This window comes from Lactuca sativa, chromosome 5 (genome assembly GCF_002870075.4).
Source record: "Lactuca sativa cultivar Salinas chromosome 5, Lsat_Salinas_v11, whole genome shotgun sequence".
Taxonomy (NCBI): Eukaryota; Viridiplantae; Streptophyta; class Magnoliopsida; order Asterales; family Asteraceae; genus Lactuca; species Lactuca sativa.
The window spans coordinates 3878232-3902243 of record NC_056627.2 but is presented as its reverse complement, the minus strand read 5'-3'; the positions used below and the strand labels follow the sequence as shown (position 1 = coordinate 3902243).

The window sequence follows — 24012 nt, the reverse complement described above, 5'->3', positions numbered from 1 at the left end:
GTCGAAAACGGAGTTCGTATGAGGAAGATATGAATTTTTGAAATTTATTAAATATTTTCGATATTTAATTTAAATATATATTAACCGATATTATCCATTGGGGAGTCAGCGACCTTATCGTCATTACGCCCAACGTAATTTGATATTACGCCCAGCGTAATTTGAAGTTCCAGTCCCTATAAAAGGAGGTCGAGGGCAACCGAGTTGTTTGCTCATTTCTTCCCTTTTTCTCGCGTTTTTGCATCATTTTTCGTGCAAGAATTATCCCGAAGCCCCGGTATCATTCCTGAGCCCCGAAGCAAGTCCCGAGGTCCCGAAGATCCCGAGAAGTAAGATTTCCGAGCCGAAGCTCTGCCCGCGAGGAGTCCGGTTTTTGTGAAGATCTTCCAGATCTGCCGAAGAATACTACTTCTACAAGCCTTAGTGTTGTCCGATCATCTTCTGATCAAGTGAGTGTGTAGTTACTTTCTTCTAACGCATAATTATGAAATATTTTATACGAAATATGTGTTATGTGTATATTTTGTTGTTATGTGTGTGAATGTATATTCACTTTCTTCTATCTTATAGATTTGATTATTTCTCTATGAAATACGTGTTATGTGTGTGTGCCTCATCTGTTATGTGGAAAATGTATCTATTGAGCATGCTATACAGGTTTTAAAACTATGTATAAAAATATGTATTTTTATCTACTAATATGTCGGGTAGAACATGGGTAGATAGTTGGTGTGTAATAAATAGATGAGAGGCCTCGATGTTGTTTTGATCCAGTCATCTAGCGGAATTTAGATGACGACCACAGACTTTTCTAGATAGTCCAGTGGAACGCTAGCAGGCTCATAACCTGTAGGTGTTAATGAACTTGGGTGTTCATTCGCTGTATTCCATCCCCCTCATGGTTGCCTTATTTGACTTATATTGCCGAGGAACCCCCGAATCATGTGTTGTCGCTCCGATGAAATATTCTTAGACTAGGTCCCTTATGTTAGTTGTCTTAGGGACGTAAAGTGAGAATAACGGGAATGGGTAATTGGGTTATTTTTGGTTGGTGGAAATTAAATATAATTATTTATTGTGGGTTGAAAACCCTATATGCTCCAGGCTCCCAAGCCTGACCCACTCAGTTTTATTTGTATTACAGGAAGTGGCGCAAGGACATAAGATGGATGAACCATCAAGTTGTTTTTTTTACAAGTCTGTATATGTATATATTTGTTGAATGACTTGTAATGTTATCGTTTATGCTTTATGGTCTGTATCGGAACATGACATCCCGAGTTTTGATTATATAATGAAAATACATTTCTTTTATGAAATGCTTTGGTGAACATTGTTTTTGTTTTTGGGAACAAATTCCGCAACTCTTTCAAATCAAAAGGATTTACTCTGAAATTATTTTAAAAGCATAAATGAAAATCGGTCTTTTCTGGCCGAGATTTTGGGGATGTCACAAACTTGTACCCACTTAGTACGCATAGAAAGGCTTATAGTGTCATTTTACTTAACTTCCATTAAAGTAGGAAATATATGATTTTCTAGAGGAATAGACAAACTTTTCAAAACAGAACTTACAGCTTACATCACTTCACATATACATTTTCAACAACACTTTACAGCTTACTCACATCACTAAAATCTTATGCACTCACCAGCTTAATTGCTGATCAACTCTTTCAAATAACTTGTATTCTCAGGAGACTATTAGACAGGTGCTCGTGATGGGACTTCAGAAAATGGAGCATTATAGATTCAAGTCTTGTTTTGTTATTTGTTTATGACTTCTATGTTTTGTGAACACATACATTGTAAACACTTTCTTTCTAAATGAAATGGTTATTCATTACTTGCTTACCATATACATATCTTGTGATACTTGACATGACGTCCTCCACCCCCGAACGTTTCCGCCGTTCCGGTTTTGGGGTGTGACAGTGGACGACGGGGCACGAATGGCAGCAATGTTACGCCTACGGCCGGCGTCGTTGGAGGCAACAACGACTTCTTCTTCAATCGAGACGATGCATCGGTGTAAGAATGGAGAAGGAACGTGGTGACCGCGAACGACAGCAGCAACGACAACGGGACGGACACCCGTTGGTGGTCTTCGTCGTCACTGGCAATGGAACAACAACAACGATGTGTGGCAGAGAATGGTCGTCGGCTGATGGCGATAATTGAATGGAGCTTCGATAGGTCGGAAAGCAAGGAAGTCGAGTGGTCGCTTGGTGGCCGCTAACTGGTCGGAGAACGACTAGGTGAATGGTGGCGGCGGCCGGAGGGAGTGGGAGACATAAGGTTGGCGGAGGGTGATTTTAGGGTAGGGTTAGGGTTTGGACGGGGGTGACGGGTTATATACCCCGATCCCCCATAAACGTGTTTCCATAACGACAAAATTAGTCCCTCCTTTCTTTTTTTTCTTTCAAACTAAGTCCATAATTTACGCTTTTAACCCCCGCCATCCAAAATGCCTTCAACTTAAGTCCCAATAATTACCATGCAACCCCTCCCTCTACAAATTATTTTCAACTGAAGTCCTTATGTTACCAAATGACCCCTCCTCTACAAAACTTTTCAACTTAGGTCCAGAATTTACTCTTTAGCCCCTGCTTCCATAAATCTTTTCATATTAAGTCCAAATGATACCAAACACCCCCTGACTTCTGAAAATCTTTACAAAATAAATACCGAAATTACACTTTAACCCCCAAATAATCCAAATTATAGCATTTGGCTCCCCAAAGCCAACACCCCACTAAATATTATGGATCTTAGGGCTACTATTCATTCATCAATTTTATCTATTTATTTATTTAACAAACGGGGTGTTACACAAAAGGATAAAGTTGCCAAATTTATTGTTTATGACGTCCCTACAGAGCTAGACCTGGAGTTGGACGTTAGGTGTTAACGAATTAATACCTTAAAGGAAGGTTTTGGCTAACTAGGGCGTACGCTGAGCATACGTGTTTGGGATCCCGATCCATGCGAAGCCATCGAGTACGCCGTGTGTACTGGTGGTACGGTTAGCGTACTTACCTGGGAACCTCTTCGTATGTGTATTGATTGTTTCTTTTGTGTTATGTTTCAGCATAGTGATGAAACGTGGTGGGGAAGGAGGTTCAGGATCTGGATCTGGTTCGGTAGCGGGCATCAAACTAACTGATGAGGGTTACGCGAATCCTCGAGGCGACCCTAGTGATGTTTGGGTTGATCAAGGAGGGTATCATCGAGTTGATGGAGGATCGCCTTCGGATCTTTAGGGCCGATCTGGACGCTAGTCAGCACAAAGCCCACACTCTCCCCTTCAAGGATTTCAGGGGATGTGGAGTGCCAGAGTTCTTTGGGGTGAAGGACCCCATTACCACCAGGCGTTGGATTGCAGATATTGAGTGTGCCTAGATGACTAGCTTTTTCCCTGAGGGGTCGAAAGTAAGGTTCACTGCAGGATGTCTGGGGGGGCGAGCTCATGATTGGTGGAGAAGGTTGGCTATACACTAGGAGCCCCAACCATTGAGGCCATGACCTAGTCGGAATTTATGACCCGGTTCTGAGCGGAGTTTGCACCGGTTGTTGAGGTGACACTTGCTGTTATACCTGCATGTGCTTGTTGTCTTTGTGACTCTTGCTGATATGATTGTCTGCTTAGCTGTAGGGGTGAAATAGGCCCGATACCTGTTGAAAGAGACCGAAGTGAGTGAAATAGACACAATACCTATTGAAAGATACCGAAAGGGGAGGGGGGGTGAAATAGACCTAGTTATGTTTTGACTGTTATGTATGTATGTATGGTATGATGTATTTTGGGGAAGCTCACTAAACTTTGTGCTTACAATTTTCAGTTTATGTTTCAGGTACTTCCAACTTGAAAGGGAAGGGCTCGGCATGATCGCATTGCATCCGCCCATGTTGTCCGCATTATGTGATTTTGGGATTATGTACTCTGGTGATATTTTTACTATGATACATTTTGGTTGGTTTGACATGATTATTGAATGTTCGAGAATGACTTAAAAACAAAAAGTTTTTATCTGAATTTTGGGATGTTACACCAAATCACATGTAGGAGAGTAGTGGAAATAAGTTCGGTAGAATATTCTTATTTAGTGGTGCGGAGAGGTAGTATCAGACATGATTTTATTTTGGGTAAATGACATAAAAAACACTCTTTTTACACAGAAATTCGATTTTGACACTGTGTTTTCCAATTTGTTACAATTCTGACCACTTGACCGGTTAACCAGGTTGAATGCTGACGTGGCATGACGAAGTGCATGCTGACATGATATGCTGACGTGTCAAAATTGAATTTTTTTCTCACAAAAAATACTAAGTTTTAATTTTTTTCGATTTTGACACTAAGTTTAATTTTTTTCTTTCAACTTTGACACTATGTTTTTTTGTTCCAAATCGAACATCATTCTTTCCAATTTTGTTCAATGCTGACAATTTTCTATTTGAAACCGTATAAATATTTTTTTAATACATTTAAACCGTATAAATATGTTTTTTTTTTCATTTAAAAACCATAGTTTTGTATAAATACATTTTTTTTACACTAAAACCATATTTTTATGTATAAATATGTAATAGTTATATAAAAATTGTATTTTATATTAAATATGCAACTTTAAAATGTGTTTGAAGGTTTGGAGGCGTGTAGTCGATCAAAACTCGGATATCAAGTTTGCAACCTATCAAATTTTTACATCTTATTAAAAGCTTATGGTTAGTTTGATTCTCATGATATAACTAATGCTTTGAATGTAAGAAAAAAAATCTTGTATTTAAATAAAAATGTGGTTTTTAAACAAAAAAAAAATGTTTATATGGTTTAAAATGTAATAAAAAAAATGTATTTATACGGTTTCAAATGGAAAATAGACAAAATTGAACAAAATTTGATAAATGGTGTTCGATTGGAACAAAAAAAACATAGTGTCAAAATTGAAATAAAAAATTAAACCTAGTGTCAAAATCGAAAAAAAGTAAAAACTTAGTGTTTTTTGTGGAAAAAAAATCAATTTTGACACATCAGCATATCATGTCAGCATGCCACGTCATCAAAACTGACACGTCATCATGTAACCTGGTTAACCGGTCAAGTGGTTAGAATTGTAACAAATTGGAAAACACAGTGTCAAAATTGACAAAAAAAACACGGTGACAAAATCGAATTTATGTATAAAAAGAGTGTTTTTTGTGCCATTTACCCTTTTATTTTTCAGAAAGATCCTTTAACGACTTATTTTCCAGAAAGATCCTTTGTAACGGTCTTGAGGCTTGGGCAATGAGACGCCGTTGTTTGTTCTCATCTGATTATCTTTGCGCTTTCATTAAGAAATTAACAATCATTCAACTATTTTGCACTTATTTCTCTTTGAATCTCGCATACAGTTCATTATTCATATCTAACTGATTTTGACTCGATATACATTACTAGCTGTTACGATGTTTAAATGCAAGAATAAAAGTAAATTACAAGTTTGGTTCCATGTTTAAGAGTATTTTTTTAGTTCAAAAATGAATATTTCTAAAAGTTTGGCCGCTATGTTGTTTACCCGATTTGGGTAACCTACAATGTCTATTTAACTATGTTATGTAAGTTAATCCTTCTATGTGCAAGGCATATATGAAAGTATCAAAAGCTTTATGAAACACTAAAAATAGGCCAATATTGTAAAATGAGCCAAGGACAACCAAATTTATAATTTACTCAAACAATTTCTCAACTTTTTTCTTGTTAAACAAAGAAAATCAAAATACATCAAATCTATGATTATGAAATGAATTGATGTAATACACGATGTTGTAATAACATTCATATAATAAAGAAAAAGAAACAATTAAATAGTCAAAGGAGGGAGAGAAGCAACACAAGGATTTCTGAGGTGAAAATAATTATAATCAAGACTTTGTACACCCTCTTCTGAATTACAGTTTTTCAAGTGCAAATTTGGTGGTGTATATATAAGAGAGAGAGGGGATAACAAAAGTTGTGTAACAAATTAAATTAAAGGATTCCATACTGAGATGACACATTAAACTCTGGACAACCCGAGCTTCCGTTCAAACAGACGCGTGAGAAGGTAGACCTGCAGCACACTCGCACCAATCAGAGCTGCTGATTCCACAACCGCTTTGTGCATTGCCCTTTTGCCCATTCCTTCGTTTACTGCAAATATCAAAACACATACTAAAATTAAACAAAATACCAGTGAGCAGTGAGTAATGATTGTATATTTATATTTTGTTTTCTACTGAAAAAGGTCAGATAGAGATTATTATACTTATCGCTTGTCTATCAGTCTCGGCCTCAAGCCAATGCTGTTCAAACTGAATGTTATATAATGCATCCTCTAACTTTGATATCTGTTCCAAAATCGGTTTGAAATGATCTGCAAAAGAAAACATCATATAAAAAAAAAAAATCACCCATTCTGCCATCTTTATTTATTAACAAGACAAGATATGAAAATCTGGGACAATAATGATATGTAGTATTAATTAAGTAGTTAAATAGTAAAAGATTCACCATCTTTTGCATGCTCAACATCGTTATAGAAGTGGCTGGAATGGACATCAAAGTCTAGGGTTTCATGGTAGGGTGATTTGTTGGTGAAGCAGAATTTATAGAGGCCTTCATTATGTGCCACGAAATCAGACTTGTCACTTGTCTTATCACGGAAATCTTGAATTTGTTCACCCTTTGGCCCCGTCACCTAATCACAATATAATTAATATATATTATGGTCAATATACTACTAAAGGTACTACACGACTTTATATAACAACAAACACCTTACATGTACATAATTTTGAATGAAACAACAAATTCCCAAGTCTTTTTTCACTTTTTAGGTTAAAATTATGACTGTATACATAATTTCTTATCTTTACTATTTTTCATCAAGTTTAATGTAGCTATAAGAAAACGTAAAAATCCACACCAAAATCAAACCTGAAGATAATCCTGCTTCACCTCACAAGCCGGACAGTATCGTTTCTTGTTAAAAAAAAATTCATATCTTATAGTATAATTCTATTTCGATTAACAAAATGATAGCAAAGAAATTGAAAATATGTTGCTATTATGAGTAAAATTTAACCCTTTGCACAAGCAATAAGGCAATAACATGTATGTTATCAAGAAATATGCTATTGAAACCGATCGTTTCATACCAGTTTTCTAGCGCAAGTCTTGAATTGCATTACATGATCCGAAATTTTAATTCCATTATTTAAAAAAAAAGCCTCTTTGACCCAATACTTAATCAACCCCAAAACGTCAATTTTGACTTTCAAAGTACAGTCAAAATTGCCAAGGGATTCGCGTAGTCATGGAGAAAAAGAAAAGATTTTGAACAATTTAACAAACAAAGATTTGAACCTAAGAAACTAGAATAAAAACATCCCCGTAATCATCGAACTTAACGAATTAGGATTCAAATTTTAATATTGAAGGTCCAGGAATGCGATGAGTAAAAATTAAGAAGACAAGGAGAGATGAATACCACAAGATCGACGCCATCTTCGTTATAATGCCACGCACCTTCGACCTTAATGACGACAAACGAAAATCGAACCGTGGCACCGTACTCGGACTTATGCGAAAAACACTCGTCCCTGTCTATAACAAACCTGATCCCCAACACTTCCCCTATGTTCGCCGTCAGAATCACCATAAAGACCGCCGCAATCGCAATCGAAGACATCCGCATCTGAAAGAAACGCAAACAATTCAGTTCAAGGAAGCAACATCTGAAATTTTGGCTCCAAATTATGGATTGTAATTGAGAATTGAAAGAAAAAACAGATCAGTAACTGGTTTACCTTTGAATCGTTTCGGATTTTGCGTTGGAATACAGATACGATGAGGATGGAGCAGAAGTCGGAACACACGACCAAAGTAGAAACAAGTTTCACCCAACTCCAACAGGAAGTCGTAAGTTGTTCTTATGTTTGACGGTTTTATGTGTCAACGAGCCGTAAGTTTGCAAGACTCGGGCTCTAGTCTAAAAGGCTTCTCCGGCCCAACAGATTTGTTAAAAGGTCTTCAAGCCCAGGTTTAAACATCAAACTTCAAATCATATCAGGACAGACAGGATGTAATGTTGAAAAGTAACTAATTCTTTTATTTCCACATGTCTTATGATACATAGTTACAAGTGGAAACTTGTCTAGTTGTCTGTATGTCTATATAGATAGATAGTTTAATAACATCAATAATAAAAAAAAAAGTCTACCACAGTGAAGAGTGTAAACATTCTAAGATCGATCATGCATTAATTAAGCTTTTACATCCCAATCTTTCGTTCAAAGAGACGTTTGAGAAGGTACACTTGTAGTATGCTAGCACCGATCAAAGCAGCAGATTCCCCGAGAGCTTTGTGCATAGCTCTCTTACTCATTTTTTCATTTACTGCAACTCAAACACATTTAATCAATTAGAATAAGATTCATCATTTATTATTTTGCAAAACTGTTGTTTGGATGGAATAAAAGGTCATCCTGGACATCTCAACTCCACAAGGACATGGAAAGGAAATTAAGGTTGCAATAGAGGTTCACAACAAAACCGGTTATCTAATTTGGATTTGGATTTGATCCGAAACCGGCTTGGTTTTATTAAAACGAGATCCACCGGTTGAATTTAACCGGTTCGCAATCTAGATGTGGAAACAAGGTTACAATTGTAAGATTGACAACTTAAACTGGTATTGAACTAGCTAGTCTAGTCATAGACTAGAAAATTATAAGAAACCGGATCAGAATATATTGATTCACATTTTTTTGGGGAAAAACTAGTTAGAACCCAACTATTTTGGGGAAAATCGTTTTTGTATCGGTTTTAAAACCGGTTTGGTTGCAAATAGGTTACTTGTGTGGCCCAAACAAAGGACACTTCGTCATTTTGGACTGAAATTTTGTTTACTCTTCTAAAAAGCTACAATCTTGTATGAAATAAATGGTAACATTGTATGGAATTATTTGGCTCTATACAGACCGGTACTGAGAAGGAAGTCATTGCTCTAAGTTAATTTGTTTGTTTCTTATATATTCTTGAGTTATGGAGCCTGATTATTATTCTAAGTTAATTTGTTTGTTTCTTATATATATTCTTGAGTTAACTTGTTGAATATTGTTGTTATTGTCAAACTTGTCATTTGAGATTGTGCAGGGTTGATAATGCAAATTAGTAAAAGATGTGGACCAATGTAAAGATTTCTTTGTTGATTATCGGGTCAACACGCGGATCCTTGTATCCGATTACTCGGGATATAAGATGGAAGATGGGAAACTGTTGGACACAGATAGATAGTTTTTCCTCTCGATTCTCTCTCAGTTCTCTAAAAAAGGCGATTAGGGTTTTATATGTTATAGCTGTTCTTCGTCTGTTCATCATCTTTCTTTATTTGTTGATTGATCAGTAGATTAGGATGAGTGTTATGTAAGAGAGTAGAGTAGGAATTGTGTAGTGAGGTTTTATTGTAAGTATATGAAAACCATCTGTCTATTTGTCCTAAAATGATATAATAGATGATGATGTTGGGAAAATGAGTTTCTAAGTTTCTTTACAATTATTATTGTCACAAGTGAGACTTAGTAATAGTTGAGAGATATTGGATCAAAGATTTTGGTGGAGGCTAGAGATGAATTTGGTCTCTAAAGGTCCACTCTTGAGTTTCCATATATCTATTGGGATATGACGATTAAGTTTCTCAATTTATATAGCTCTCAATTATTTTGTAAACCCTGATGTTTTGGAAAGATATAGAAACCATTGTGGATCACTTTGTGGACATAACACAGTTATTAATCGTCTGAACCAATTAATTCTTATGTTCTTTTTTATTATTCGTATATTTATTATGTTTTTTGTCGTTTGAAATCCTAACATATAAAACATCATATTTTTGGGTAAGCCACCTTTAACCTTCTCTATCCTTAATTCCTTAAACCTTGTTCCCTAGTTTTAGTACAGAAAAAAAGGGAAAGAAAGTAGAGAGAAAAAGGAAAATTATATTTTATATTGAAGTGAACGGAAAATTAAATATTTTGTTCAATTTTTTCAAATCCTTCCAAATTGGAGAGAAAGTTAGGAGATAAATTTTCCTTCTATTTTCTTATTTTTATTTCAATTTCCTTTTATTAATGGGAAACAGGGTGGAAGACATCATTTGTGAGGTAAACCCCGAAGTAATAAAAGTATTTTAGGCGTGTCAGGTTTTGAACCCTAGACTTTACTTATGAAATTCTGCAACTTCAACTACTAGACTCTCATTGCATAGACTATACTTTTGGGATATTAATATCAAATAAATTAAAAGGATGTCTTTTGAAAATTTATTTCTTGAAATTTATACTTATTATGTTGGGATAACTAATGGATTTCATTGGATATCGTTGGTTCAAATCTAATGGATTTCGATGGAACCGATCCAATCCAATCATCCATTGGATATTGGATTTTATCAACTTATCCAATCAATTTTAATATAAAACCGAACCAATCCAATTGGATGTTAGCTTAGATTGATTTTATCCATTGGATATTTTGATTGGTTAATCCACTGATTATCTATTATTCAACCAATTCTAATCCATTTCTATCGAATAACCAAATAAACTATGATATCTAAAAATAAAAATTATATATAACCGTAAAAATGAGACTAACAAAATAAAATTAACTTCAAGTCTTCATCTTATTTTTTATTTTTTATTCATTTATAAAAATGAGACTAACAAAATAATCTTATTTTTTATTGAATAATTTGTAACATTAATAAGATTTGTACAATAATAATGGATATTTATTGGATTAAAATTGGAATGGATGAGTTTGGTTGTCCATTAGATTTTCAGGATAATTCAATAACCAATCAAATTCAGTTGTATTTTAAAATTTCGATCCAATCTAATTGTAATTGGATATCCAATCAAATTGATTGGTTTATAATTGGTTCCGTTCCAAATAGATAGTTAATTTATGCACACCCAAATACCCAATATGAATAAAATTAGATTGGATTGTCTCACGTTATAATGTGAGAAACTGTCCCAACTTTCTATAGTGTCCGCAAAAGACAAGCCCTTGCCAACAACAAAATAAAATGACTTTTTACTCACAAGAGATGACTATCTTGTTTGTTTTTTTGTTTTTTTTTTAATGCATTATTATTTGCATTTTGTCATATAAAAAGAGACCCATTCAAAGTTCAAACTTTACTCACCATAATATTTGTGAACCAAACCACTAAACCACACCAACGTAAACAAAAGTTTAATGAATGCTTTATTAGTTTTGCTTCTATTTAAAGAATAAAAGATCATACTTATTGCATGTCGATCAGCCTGAGCCTCAAGCCAATGTTGTTCAAATTGAATCTTATATAGAGCATCTTCCAACTTAGATATTTGTTCCATAATCGAATTCAAATGATCTGCAAAACAAAACGTTATTCATTATTTAATTATCTATATATCGTGTCGTATAAAATTGCAATAGCAACTATATATTTAGACATATGCACAAAGATCGAATTTTCATTTTAAAGTAACCATTGTTCTAATTAAATTGCCATACAACTGCTAGAATAATTAAATTGCCAGATAACCACTATATTTGGCAGAATAATAGCTTTGACAAAATTGTGGAAATGCAAACGTAAGGACCACGATACATGGAATTTTAATTTACTCAAGTGTAGTATTGTTTTATAATATCGTTTTGTTTATACGTAACAACCAAGTAAGATGGTTCAAAAACTCGTTTCACAGTGTATGTTGCAAATGGTCAAAAAACCATTATAGTAAAAAAATTAACATAACGCCAACAAGGCATGCAAATATTATGGACAATCACGATGACTAAGTGACAGCTAGCTAGTTATTGTTACATGGTGAAGAAATCTCGCATGTAATACAAACAAGTCAAGGTCTCACCATTTTGTGCATGTTTCACATCGTTATAAAAGTGGCTAGAATGGACATCAAAGTCTACGGTTTCCATGTAGGGCGATTTGTTAGAGAAACAGAACTGATAAACGCCTTCATTATGCACAACGAAATCAGATTTGCCACTTATTTTGTCACGAAAATCGTGAATTTGTTCACCCTTAGGTCCCTTCACCTAATAATCACGACATGGTTTATGGTTACTAATATGAGTAATATCTATGCAGAAAATCATATTATGTGATAAATATTCATTAAGGAACCAAAGTATGTGACCGATAACAAATCATAGTACAAGAAGCTAGTAAAACAATTAGAAATTACACAAGCCTTTAAAATATCAAATGACCAATGTATGTGTTCAAAAGCAAACGTGATCACATGATACAACTATTTCTTCCAAGTGTTGATTATCGTTTCTGAAAACTTATATGGTACGTTGGTAACCATGCCCTTTAATATTTTTCTAATACATATTTATAAATTGAAAGATATAATAAGTCATACTTGACCAAATCAGTTAAGGTGTACTTTTCTAATAATACCGGTGATGTAATAAAAGCATCTCTAAATCAAAAGTTTTTTTTAGGGAAATTGAGTAAGCTAGCTATTTTTTTCGTGTATTTTAAAAAAAAAAAAACCTATTTAAATAAGTTTTTGCAAAATGACCATATTCTCCAGAATGGGCCATTCCGGAAACAAATTCGTAATCGTTTTCTGGTGGGCCGATCTATCAGCCGGAGTATCCGTACTTATTCCGGACTAAATTTTTGAATTTCAAATTCCGGAATATATTCCGAATTCATTCCGGATCTCGACTTTCCGATACAGATTTTGACTCTTCGATACGCCACTCCGACTCTTCAATTCCGATCCTGATCTCCGACACGCCATTCCGACTCTCCGATTCCGATACCCATTCCGAACTCCGACTACAAATATGGAAGAAAATCACTATGAACCGGTTGTTTTACGGGTAAGTCCTTTACTCTCACTTAAGTTTTTTGTTTATATTTATATCCTTTGGGTGAACTGACAACGTTTTCAAGTTGCAATAATAGATTCTAGTACATTAAGACCAACCAAAACCTACTTTAGTTGTTTATATAATGTGTTTATTCATTGAAAAGTAATGTTCCAGAACAAGAAAATAAGTTTTGGAATTCGAAGAACACCTCTGGAAATGAACTACTATGTTCTGGAATACAAATAAATGATGTCAGTGCACTAGGACCATCCCAAAAGTAGTTTAGTTATTTATATAATGTTATTATACATCGAAATATATTGTTCTAGTACATAGAATTTCATTTCCGAACGATCTGGAATGCGAGGAATTGGTCCAGAACACGAGGAACTGATCCGGAACATTGAGAACGTGTTCAAAAATTTGGCCGCAACTTTTTGTTCTGGAGCTGGTTAATAACAAATTTTTTATTTGCAGCACGATAGAGTTTTTGATGCATCCATTACAATGTCTTGTAAACCCAAACCCGGTGCGGATTTTCTTGGAGAAATCAAAGACAGATCCTCATGCGAAACTATGTTCTAGAATTCATGTTTTGGGAGGTGGTTAGACATTCCTAAGGTAGATGGGGGTCCTTTACTTCTACATTACGTGTTTTTCCACATAGTTATCACGGACCCCAAAGAGAAGTAGATGAAATGGTTTTAGAGATTGGGGGTTACGAGTTGTCTTTCTGGAAGAAAGAATTTTGTCTTGTCACCGGCTTCCGCTTTGGAGATTATTTTCCTGCCTCCAATTACGGTGCCGCCTTCCATTCCTGTGTGTTTCCTATGACCGAGAGGAATGTCTCCATGAAATTAGATGATGTGAAGAATGTGTTTAATCATTCGCTTAATGACTTATCGGACAACGATGCAGTCTGTGTATGTCTTTTATATCTGTTAGAGAAGGGGTTTAATGAGTGGTAACCTCCTACATTAGAGGAGTATTTTGCTTTGGTATCCGACCTTAATGAATTCAGCATGTATCATGTCCTTAATTTATAATTATGGATTATAATTAATTATCATTACTAATATTTTTTACAATATTAATTAGGAATTTTTTATGTCGCAGATATCCATAGGGAGGATAATTTGAGATAAATTGTACTCACAATTATTGACTATATTCAATACGGTTGACAAACTTATACATCCACTGGAACAAAAAACAAAACAACCTAAATAATTGACGTACACTGTACACAGTTTTTTTACATGCTTTTAAGGTAACCTACATAATTAACAATTTATTATTTATTTTTTGTTTGTTAAATAATCTAATACATGATTCTTTCAGATATAGATTCTTGAGAGTTTTCCTGTGAGCAGTTTGTTTGGTATCCGACAAGTGAATGCCACTACAAGAAAAAGACCCTTTTACGACGCGCAAACCACGAAACTCATTGATTTATGTTACGCAAAAGAGAGTGACATTAAAAAAGTGTCATCTCTTCAAAAAATTTAAGGATTTAGGTCACGCATTATTGCGTGCCCTTAAATTAGTGTCTCATGTAAAAAAACTTAAAAACACGGAGGACACTTTATCTAAAATGTGCGTCCTCTGTGAATGTCGCTTTATGTTTTTTACTTAAAACGCGCGTTCTTGAGGAAATCCTCTCAAAATTCTAAAATTTTTAAATACCCCTGCTTCAAGATCTCCTTTCGTTCTCTTCTTCCATTCTCTCTGCAAACCCTAATCACGATACCATCTATTCTTTAAACCTCGACAATTCATATAGTTGTTCTATAATTTTTTCTTAAAAACTCGCGTTCATTCCCAAAGATCACAAAATGGACACCAGCAACTAGGGCTTTTGTATGTGCTCCCAAAGACGAACGTCGCAGAGCTAGCAATTGGGGTTCTGCGACTCCTCATGCTTACAACCGGAGATATAGTGTTCCTCATCCTCTCCTCTTGCCATCTACCCTACCTTCCAGCAATCTACTCTATCAGTATCTCCCTTGTTCCCTCTACTGATAACCCTTAGCATCCCAAAAAACCCCTAAAGCCCCCCACATGATAACTAGGGTTTTTTTCACGTTAACATTCTCCAGACGATCGAGCTAGAGTACAACTGCAACACTTCATCTCACCGGCCGACGACCTCATCAGGCTCGCCTCACTTCACCGGTGATTGCGACTCATCAACGTCGTCGTCTCGGAGACTGCGTCCCGACCCTATTTTGGTCGAATCCCTTGCCTCTGACACCTTATTTTTGTCTGATACTGTATTTATTTGAGGGCGGCGATAGTGAATGAAGTCGAGGGCGGTGATGTTCGTTGGAGACTCACTTAGGCGAAAGCAATAGGAGTCCATGATTTTTATGACATCGTCGGTCGTGCCACACTCCACCACCAAGATAAGTATCGACGATCCTATCTCCACATTTAAGTTTTTGGTATACTCCAATTGAAGTAAGCGGTTGATTTTTTTTGCCCAATAAAATAAGTCAGTATTCATAGTTGGTGTATTCTGGTGATTACAATTGCTATATTTATTTATTTGTTGTGCTTTTTACTTTTCGCATTACTAGAGTTGAGATTTTATTGATTTCGTTGTTTCTGTTCTTCTTCTTAGATCCACAGATTATTATTGCTTTCATTAATGCAATCATTTTTATGGTTTAGAAGATGCCCTTGTCATGCCTTCTTGGCATGAAGATGCCACCTCAAGCTTCCCGTTGAAACGTGTGTTTATTATCTATCGCCTCATGTTTGGTCTAATTTAGGTGATCGACTTCATGGTAAGGGAAGTGGTTTCTTTGATTATGATTTGTAAAATTGTCACATTTAGGGGTTTGGAAATATATTTGTTCCTTCTGTTGTGATTTGACATTTGATTGGATTTGGCACATTATCTCAGTTTGGTGATGATTATGCAAGCAATATGCGATGTGGGGCAATTGAATTGACTCTGCCATATCCCAACAACAATATTCAGTGATACCCAACCACTTGATGTTGAAATTTGAAAGAAAGTTTCACCATGCATACCAAGTGTTCGATAAAATGCTTGAACCAGGACAATCCAGTCCTTAAAGAGCAATAACATCCAGTCCTTAAAGGGAGATAACGGGTCAACATGGGAGATATTTGACCTGATCAAGGTTGTTGATTTTCTCATGTAACAACAGTTGGTATTGACACATGGATAATGATTTGTTTTATCATACAACTTGATACTTAAGTAAGTTCTTTCTTCCTATGTATATGTATCTTTCTCTTCATGGCATTCATCAATCATCTACTTTTGGAGTTTTACATTAATGAATTTGTATTTTTTGCAACATGATTGTTGTTAATTTAAAATTAATTTGTATATATTTTGAATTCTTGAAACAGTATACTGTGAAGAGAAAGGCATATAGAATCTGGGGTTGCAAGGACTGTGGGAAAGTGAAACAGGGGGTGCATAAACATTGAAGTAATAATATTTAATATCTAGTTTTTCTTTTGATATATTAATGTTTTTAATTTACTGATATATTTATTTTTGTTTGTTTGTGTATGAATGATGATAGTACTGCAAGTGCTGTTACAGTTAGGAGCACAATTCGAAGGGGGAGGGGGAGCTTCCACGAACAGGGTAAAATCATTCGCATCTGGAATTTACTATTTACTACCCTCATATATCTAGCAATATAATCTTTATTTTCTTCTTTTTTTCCTTTATTATTTTCTTTTATTATGTAAAAAAGGGTAAAATCACTTGCATCTGGAATATCAGAGTCTGAAGAATTAAGGTCAAACTTCCTGCCAAAAAAACTTCCATGTGAGTCAATGTTAGTCAATATGAAGGACATTCAAGAGGTACAAAACCCTAAATCTTGTCCCCTTTTCAAATCTTATTTGATATTTTACTTTCTTACCCTTTGTATGGTTTGTGGAGTGTCAAATTAAGAGTGACAAAGTATCTTCAACAAGACTGTAATTAATCATATTGACAAAAAATTGAAAACTTGACCAAATCATTTCACAAGTCATGTAACATGAAAGAAGAACTGAGCTCCCTTGATACCATCACATTTGTTAATAGTCATTTGAGGAAGCAAGCATGCTGCCAGATCATACGGAAGGATATGTAAGACTTCATTTCGAGTAAGACCTCATTTCACTTGGCATGTAAGACCTCATTTCACTTCAAAATTTTGTTATAGCTAATTGTATTTTACATATTATTTATATAAGTGATTGATCTTTGTAGGTGTTTGGCTGATGAAACTGTTGTTTTGCTACTGTATGTTTTGGTTCATGGGAATTCAAACTTTTTTGGAATATGTGTTGGTGCGGACTGATATCGATACATTGGTATGAATCTATTATTACAAAAAGCAAAATACATTTAGTCTTGTTTGTTGTGTATCTTTTATGAGATTCTTTCTTCAATTAATATGGCCAGTTAATGCCTCTGTTGGAGACACTCTATGATGCTTCAAGGAGAACATCAAATCAAATGTACATGGTGATGATTGTTATGTGCTTATACTTAGCCATGATGCTTCTTTTAATGCTAGCATCCACAAGCTGGTAATTTTGTTTTACTTTTATCAGATATAATATGGTTTTTATTTACTTTACTCATAATCTTGTTAATTGAGGCAATTATCCTAATATTATATCCAAAAATGAACATTCAAAAGTTGAAACAGACCCCACTTTTGAAAATGATACAACTTACCCTTCAACCTTTTCTAAACTACCACTTCAATTCACTCAATCCAAAGTCTTAATCAATGACATTGTAAGAGAATCCAGTTCATCATCTTCAATGGCTATGGCTGCCTCTTTTCGTCAACATAAATCGGCCCCACATGTTGACCAAATTTCAAATTCTTCAAATGCTTCAAATGCTAGAACTTTGAAGCGATGTGTTAATGTTCATGCGCGTATAAAAGTGTTGCGTGACAATTGGGATGGATTTAATTCCACATATAAACACCTTCTCATTTTTGTTTTAGGTCATGGATCTATGCCATTTGGTAAGAGTTATGGCATCAAGTTAAGACATTTTAGTCTAGAAACTAGTTAATGTTAAACCTAAATGTGCTGATTTATATTAAGGTTGGTTAAGATAGTGGTTGTAGCTAACTCATTTGCTTAAAACTTAAAACTGTTTTGTGTGTTCTACTGAAAGAATTCTATGTATCTTTCTGTGTAGGTTATTGTTAATGCTTTCCCAATCCTTCTTAGAGGTTCAGAAGAGCAATTCTGCACTCTATTGTTAGAAGATAAATCCTTATTCAGCCACATGAATTATATGTGTATATGATGGTGCTGTTTCTATGACTCAATGGGGATATAGCTTAATGCAGAAATAAAAACTTAATATAGAAGGTCAAGGAAACAAAGCTTGCTTTCTCCATGAAGTCCTAACTTTTTTACAAATGTGTTGTGTACTGTTATCTACCCTTTCTTAGAGAGGATCTGCCTGAATGGATGTCGTTCTTAGGCCAAGCTTGCTGTTTCTACAATCAGTGGATTGATGGTTACTTATGAGCAGTCCAGTCTCTCAAATTTATGCAAGGTCTATCAGCTTTTTCTTTATCTAACTCATTTTATTTTCATCTCATAATCTGCAATAAATAGGATTTATGGTTTAATGAGGGTATCTGTTTATTCACTTACGAAAAAAACAAATTGTTTAACAATCTAAGTTTTGTTTCAGGTTGCAAATTGAGATGCAAAGTTACCTTGAGCTCTGGACAAATGAAAAGGCAAAAAGTTTAAGACAATTTATGGTGAATGTAGTATTCCTTATGTTAAAAGAAGATTTATGATGACATGACATAATTTAACATGTTTTTATGCCATGAGATTTTCACTTGTGCGAAAAAAATGAAGGTCTGTATTACATGAGCTTGGTATAAAGATTGATGACATTGGTTTTTGGGCCTGTATTTTTTATTTTATTTTATTTTATCTTTTGACTTTATGTAGTGTAGCTAAGAAAAGCCTTTTGATTTGTAGTCAGCCTTGCAAAGGAATATTGCTTTTTGGGCCTCTTGGGAAAACACTTGTTGCCAAAGCACTTGCAAATGAAGTAGGAGCTAACTTCATCAGCATAACTAGATTCACACTTACATCTAAGGTACTCTACTTACATTTCTCCACTCCTCACCCATACATATTTTTTTCATAGTTCTCTAGTGATATTTTTTTATGTAGTGTCTTAGAATGATTGGCTCCTATCTTGTTTTTTGATATTTATACGCAATCTTTTTCTTAGGTCGCGGGTAGCGAAGTTCAATACCATGGTGAGGTTGCAAGGCTTAAAGTTTCCATGAAGATTGTCAAAGGAGAAATTACTCACGGGTTCCTTTTAATGTTGTACATGTTTGGTTTTTCTATAATAAATATTATGCAATATTAGCAATGTATTATATTTACTTACTATTGGAATGATAATTTGTATTTGACATATTAGTGCAATGAATTATCTTTCTTATTTATTGTATTTTATTTTGTATTATAAGACTTTTAATGTGTTACTTAATTTGAAAATTGCTAAATCTATCAAAATATATAATTTTTAAAACATTTAAAATTATGACATGCAAATGCGTGTCATCTTCATTTATGACATGGACTTTAATGATACACAATGTGTGTCCTAAACGCACGTCGTAAGGTTACGACACGTAAATACGTGCTGTCTTCATTTATGACAGGACCTTCCTTGATACGCATTGCGTGTCGTAAATGAGTGTTGTAAATACGTGTCGTAACTACGCGTCGTAAATGCGCGTCGTCTATAGACGACGCACAAAAGCGTGTCGTCTCTCGTTATGACAGGGCCTTCCTTGACACGCATTTGTGCGTCATCTGAGCGTTTTATGACACACATTGCGCGTCGTAAAAGGCAAATTTTCTAGTAGTGTGTGGTCCCTCAAGTTGTTGCATGGTCAAAACCGAGGCCTTTACATGCGACTTAGTGCAACCAATTTATAAAAGTCAACGGCGTATGGTTACTCATATATTTTATAATTATCTTTTATATGTATATTTTATGTTTATTTATAATATTAAAATATTGTTACCATGATAATAGACTTATACAGAAGTTGGAGCCGATGGAAGCTGAGAATCGTGCTGAATGGTGGATATTTAGCTTAACGTGGATTGATCGCCTTGATTTCCTGACACAAAAGTTTACAGGCCACTTTCCCTAACACTATCACCCAAACACTCCTCTAACCACGAGCCTTGACAAAAGAAAGTATAGATAAATGTTCCATCTTTGTGACAACTAAAGAAAATACATTACCGACTGCTGTTAGTGTAACATCCAAAAATTTAAGACCGCATTCTTAAAATAACAAACTAAATAAATGAAAGATGATTTATATAAATAAATCACCAATTAATAATTATATCATTAATTTATATGAAGTTTAGAAAATTATAAGTGAAAATAATAACATGTTAAAAGTTAAAGGGCCATTTGTGGCAATAGGGTGAAACTTAGGTTTGACTAGAGATTTGACCAGCTTAATAACTTGGAATATGTTTGTGAAGATTAGGATGTAAGTGACCATTTTGGAAATATATTGAAGCTTCTAAGTTAGTTTGAAGTTATTTTGAAAGAGCTTTTGCAAGGAGGGGCCAAAAGTGGCAAGTTGGGAAAGTTCAAAACTAGTTAATGGTAGGCGTGGCAAATCGGGTCATCGTGTTGTGTTTTTGTCTGACACGAGACAACATAACAATGTTTTATGTAACACGAACACGACACAATAAGATGTCATGTTTTTTTAACTAACACGAAAATGAACCAATTAAAAAACAACTAACATGACACGAAACGATAAAAATAACATAATGTAATAATTAGTTTGTTTAATTAATATTTAATAATATGTAACACGACAAACATGAAAAACACGAAAAATAAATACTAAATTGTGTCAATTTCATGTCGAATTTTGAACACGAACACGACACGACACGACATCGTAGTTTTACACTTTACATGAACACGAATTCGAGTTTTAGTTTCGTCCCAATTTCATTTCGTTTCATGTATTTTTATCGTGTCGTATCAACAATTGTCACCCCTAGTTAATGGGTATTCTCTCCCATTTGCTTGGGAAGAATGTAATTGAGAGACAAGAAGAGGGGAATGGCGATTTCTAGGAAGCAAAGGGAGATTTAGAGTGGTTGTTGAGGAATAAAACTAGGAATTGAAGATATGAAGCAACATCAAGCTTGGGAAGTGTAATTTCTCATCCTCTAACTCTATATTTCGACTTCAAGGTTTTGGGAAAACCCCAATTTCGAAATTAGTTTGATCCCTTGATTAGGGTTTTGTTTTCTTACCTCCCTTGAGTTGTTTTGATGATCGCAATCTCAGTATAATCATCATATTGATGGATTTGACGATATGGGTGAAAACCCTCATGAACCCTAGAAATTCAAATTGGGGATTTCATGTTTATATGTTATACTGGAATGGATTCTATGACCTAGATGAATTTTGGCAACAATAAAGCCAATGTGAATGCTTAAACTCAGCCATGATGGTATAATCATGTATAAGCTTGGATTGAAATGGATTTAGGGACAATATGATGAAATCATTAGAATCCTTTGTAGCTGAGAATTTGATCGGTAAAGGAAGTTCATAATCTGAATGAATACTCTTGGAATGAATTGGATTCAAAACATAAGGTGTTACTTGATTCCTTGATGGATACATGGAATAATTGGCCTAAAGGGCAATTTGGGAAACATGGAATGGAATTGAGGATTACATAGTTGGATTAGGTAGTTACAATAAGATTAGTTATAATTTTATGTACTTGACAACTTTCATATGAGTATTCAACAAGTTAAGAACAAGTTTTGTGGACTTTGGAATGTTCAAGTGCAAAATGGACTAATTAACCCTTCATTTAATGTTTAAGGATCATCATGATATAAAAGGTTTCAATGAGCACTTATTAGATTAAGTGGGGTGTATTTTGATGATAAAACACCTCTTAATCATGTGTGAGAACCTATACAAGTGGTGCAAAGTGATTTGGAAAAGTGTCTTCAAGAGTTATGTAAAGTAGAGTGTTATTTTAAGAAAAAATGAGTTAAGAAATGGTAAAACCATGTGAATATGGCCCGTGTTATTTTAGCCTAAATCAACACGGCCTATGTTCCACCTTGTTAAGGGTCAACTTACTTTTCTCATAACTTTTGCATACGAACTCGGATTTACGCACGGTTTTTGCCTATGTTCATATTGTTTCATAAGGGACGAGTGAATCAAAAAAATTTAGTAATGGAACCTTTGAGGAGTATTTTGGTCATTTTTATTGACCTTTACTTACTTTTCATATAAGGTGGTGTTTGAGAGTGTTGCTCAAAGGAAAAGAACTAAAAGAAGACTAGCTAGCTTATGTATGGTTGAGGTAAGTACGTGTTAACATTTTCCCACTTTTGGGATACATGGCAAAAAGATTTTTATTATAATGAAAATGCTTTGATATATGAAATGTTTTGAAAAGAAAGTGTTAAATGTTTTTGAAAAGAATTTTTTGAAAGAATGCCTTGAATGAAAAAATGTTTTTGAAAGCAAATAACGTTTTGGAAGAACGAATTTTTTGACAACTTATTTGAAATGTTTTGAAATATATTTTAATACTAACGTATGAACCTGTAAAGAAAGGAAAGTAATGACAATAAATTGAAAGTAATAAAAAGGAAAGAAAGTAAAGAAATAATGAAAACTGTCCGGGCCATGATACCTCATAAGAGGCACTAGATGAATCTACTGGGGTGGCACCTTCCCTTCACGAAGTAGATGACATGATCAACATGATACATTGGTGGATCGATTCGTTATTTTCACCTCAGCACTGGACTTGGATAGAAATCCAAGGGAATGATACCTTGGTTAATTGAATTTGTTCTTTTCACCTTGGCCTTTGAAAGCATGATGCCTTGGTGGATTGATTTGTTCTTTCCACCTTGGTCTTGGAAATGGAAAATGGAAAAGGATTAAATGAAATGATATGATAAGACATGAAATGGTAAGATATGAAATGATATTTTTGATGTATATTAAAAGAGTTTACCTTGAAAATGCTTGAAAATGTTTTATGGTCTATAACTATGGTATGTTATGAATGAAATGATTTTTCACACAAATGCTTGAAATGTTTTGAGTCACAAACCCACGTAACTGATGAGACATTTTTTTTTCTTACATATCCCTTTTAATGTCATGTATCCCAAGTTATATTCAAGGAGAAAAATGATAGATGGAAGTAGAAGTTATGCGATAGAGATTGGAGCGGAACCTGTTAAGTTCCTTATGTATTATTGATGTAATTCTTATTTTCTTGCTGTGGTTTGTATGATGCTTAATGGTAACACCCAATGTTTTAATCATACATGTTTTATGGGATCAATTTTTGTTAAATGTGGGTAAAAACCTGAAAAGATTTTATAACCATAGCTTTGAAAAAGTTTGAAATTTTTTGGGGTGTTACAGTTAGGAATAAGTACAATCAAACACATGTAACAGAATAAAAGTGTAATACAATAACATCTTAATAAATATATGCAATTACATGCTTACACAATCATAAGAATATGACTATTTTTGGCAAAAAAGCTCAAAAATAAGTGTGCAAAAAGTCGTACTGCCACCTATGACGGTTAACATATTCGGAAAGTATACGACAACGTTATTCCAAAAATATAAACTTCGTAAAAATCCGACTTCGTATGGAGAAATTATGATTTTTACCAGTTATAAATATCAACCGCATAAATAACTTTATGACGTAAAAAGAGTACAAAGAGAGTGGTAAAATTTTGAATAATTTCACAAAACGAAAGTCGTAGTGCTGCTCAATATAAGAATTTTGAGACGGAGAATGTCAAGATCGGAGCCCGTATGGGGAAGTTATAATTTTTATAAAATCATTTATGGATACCCCCTTTAGGCTAAAAGATGAAGTCAAAACAACCTTAAGGAAAGTTGTAGTGCTAGTCGAGAGCATCGCTTGGGTATAAAGAGGGTAAAGAAACGAGCTTGTACGCAAGAG

General features: G+C 34.4%; 2 protein-coding genes across 2 annotated transcripts in view; both read right to left on the bottom strand.

The window, feature by feature from the left end:
- Window positions 1-5883: 5883 nt before the first annotated feature.
- On the bottom strand, window positions 5884-7978 carry LOC111909045 (transmembrane emp24 domain-containing protein p24beta2). Its single transcript, XM_023904840.3, has 5 exons — window positions 7834-7978; window positions 7515-7721; window positions 6536-6722; window positions 6291-6398; window positions 5884-6175 (listed from the first exon to the last, which is right to left on the bottom strand). The coding sequence occupies exons 2-5, from the start codon at window positions 7719-7721 to the stop codon at window positions 6042-6044; spliced, it is 636 nt and encodes a 211-aa protein (XP_023760608.1). The 5' UTR covers window positions 7834-7978; the 3' UTR covers window positions 5884-6041.
- A 133-nt stretch (window positions 7979-8111) lies between these two features.
- Window positions 8112-24012, bottom strand: part of LOC111909043 (transmembrane emp24 domain-containing protein p24beta2) — a gene marked incomplete at its 5' end in the record, with an annotated part of 38156 nt that continues 22255 nt past the window's right edge. Inside the window, 3 exons of the mRNA XM_023904838.3 lie at window positions 8112-8422; window positions 11340-11447; window positions 11950-12136. Of these exons, the coding sequence (XP_023760606.2) occupies window positions 8298-8422; window positions 11340-11447; window positions 11950-12136 (420 nt within the window). The remainder of the gene's footprint in view (window positions 8423-11339; window positions 11448-11949; window positions 12137-24012) is intronic.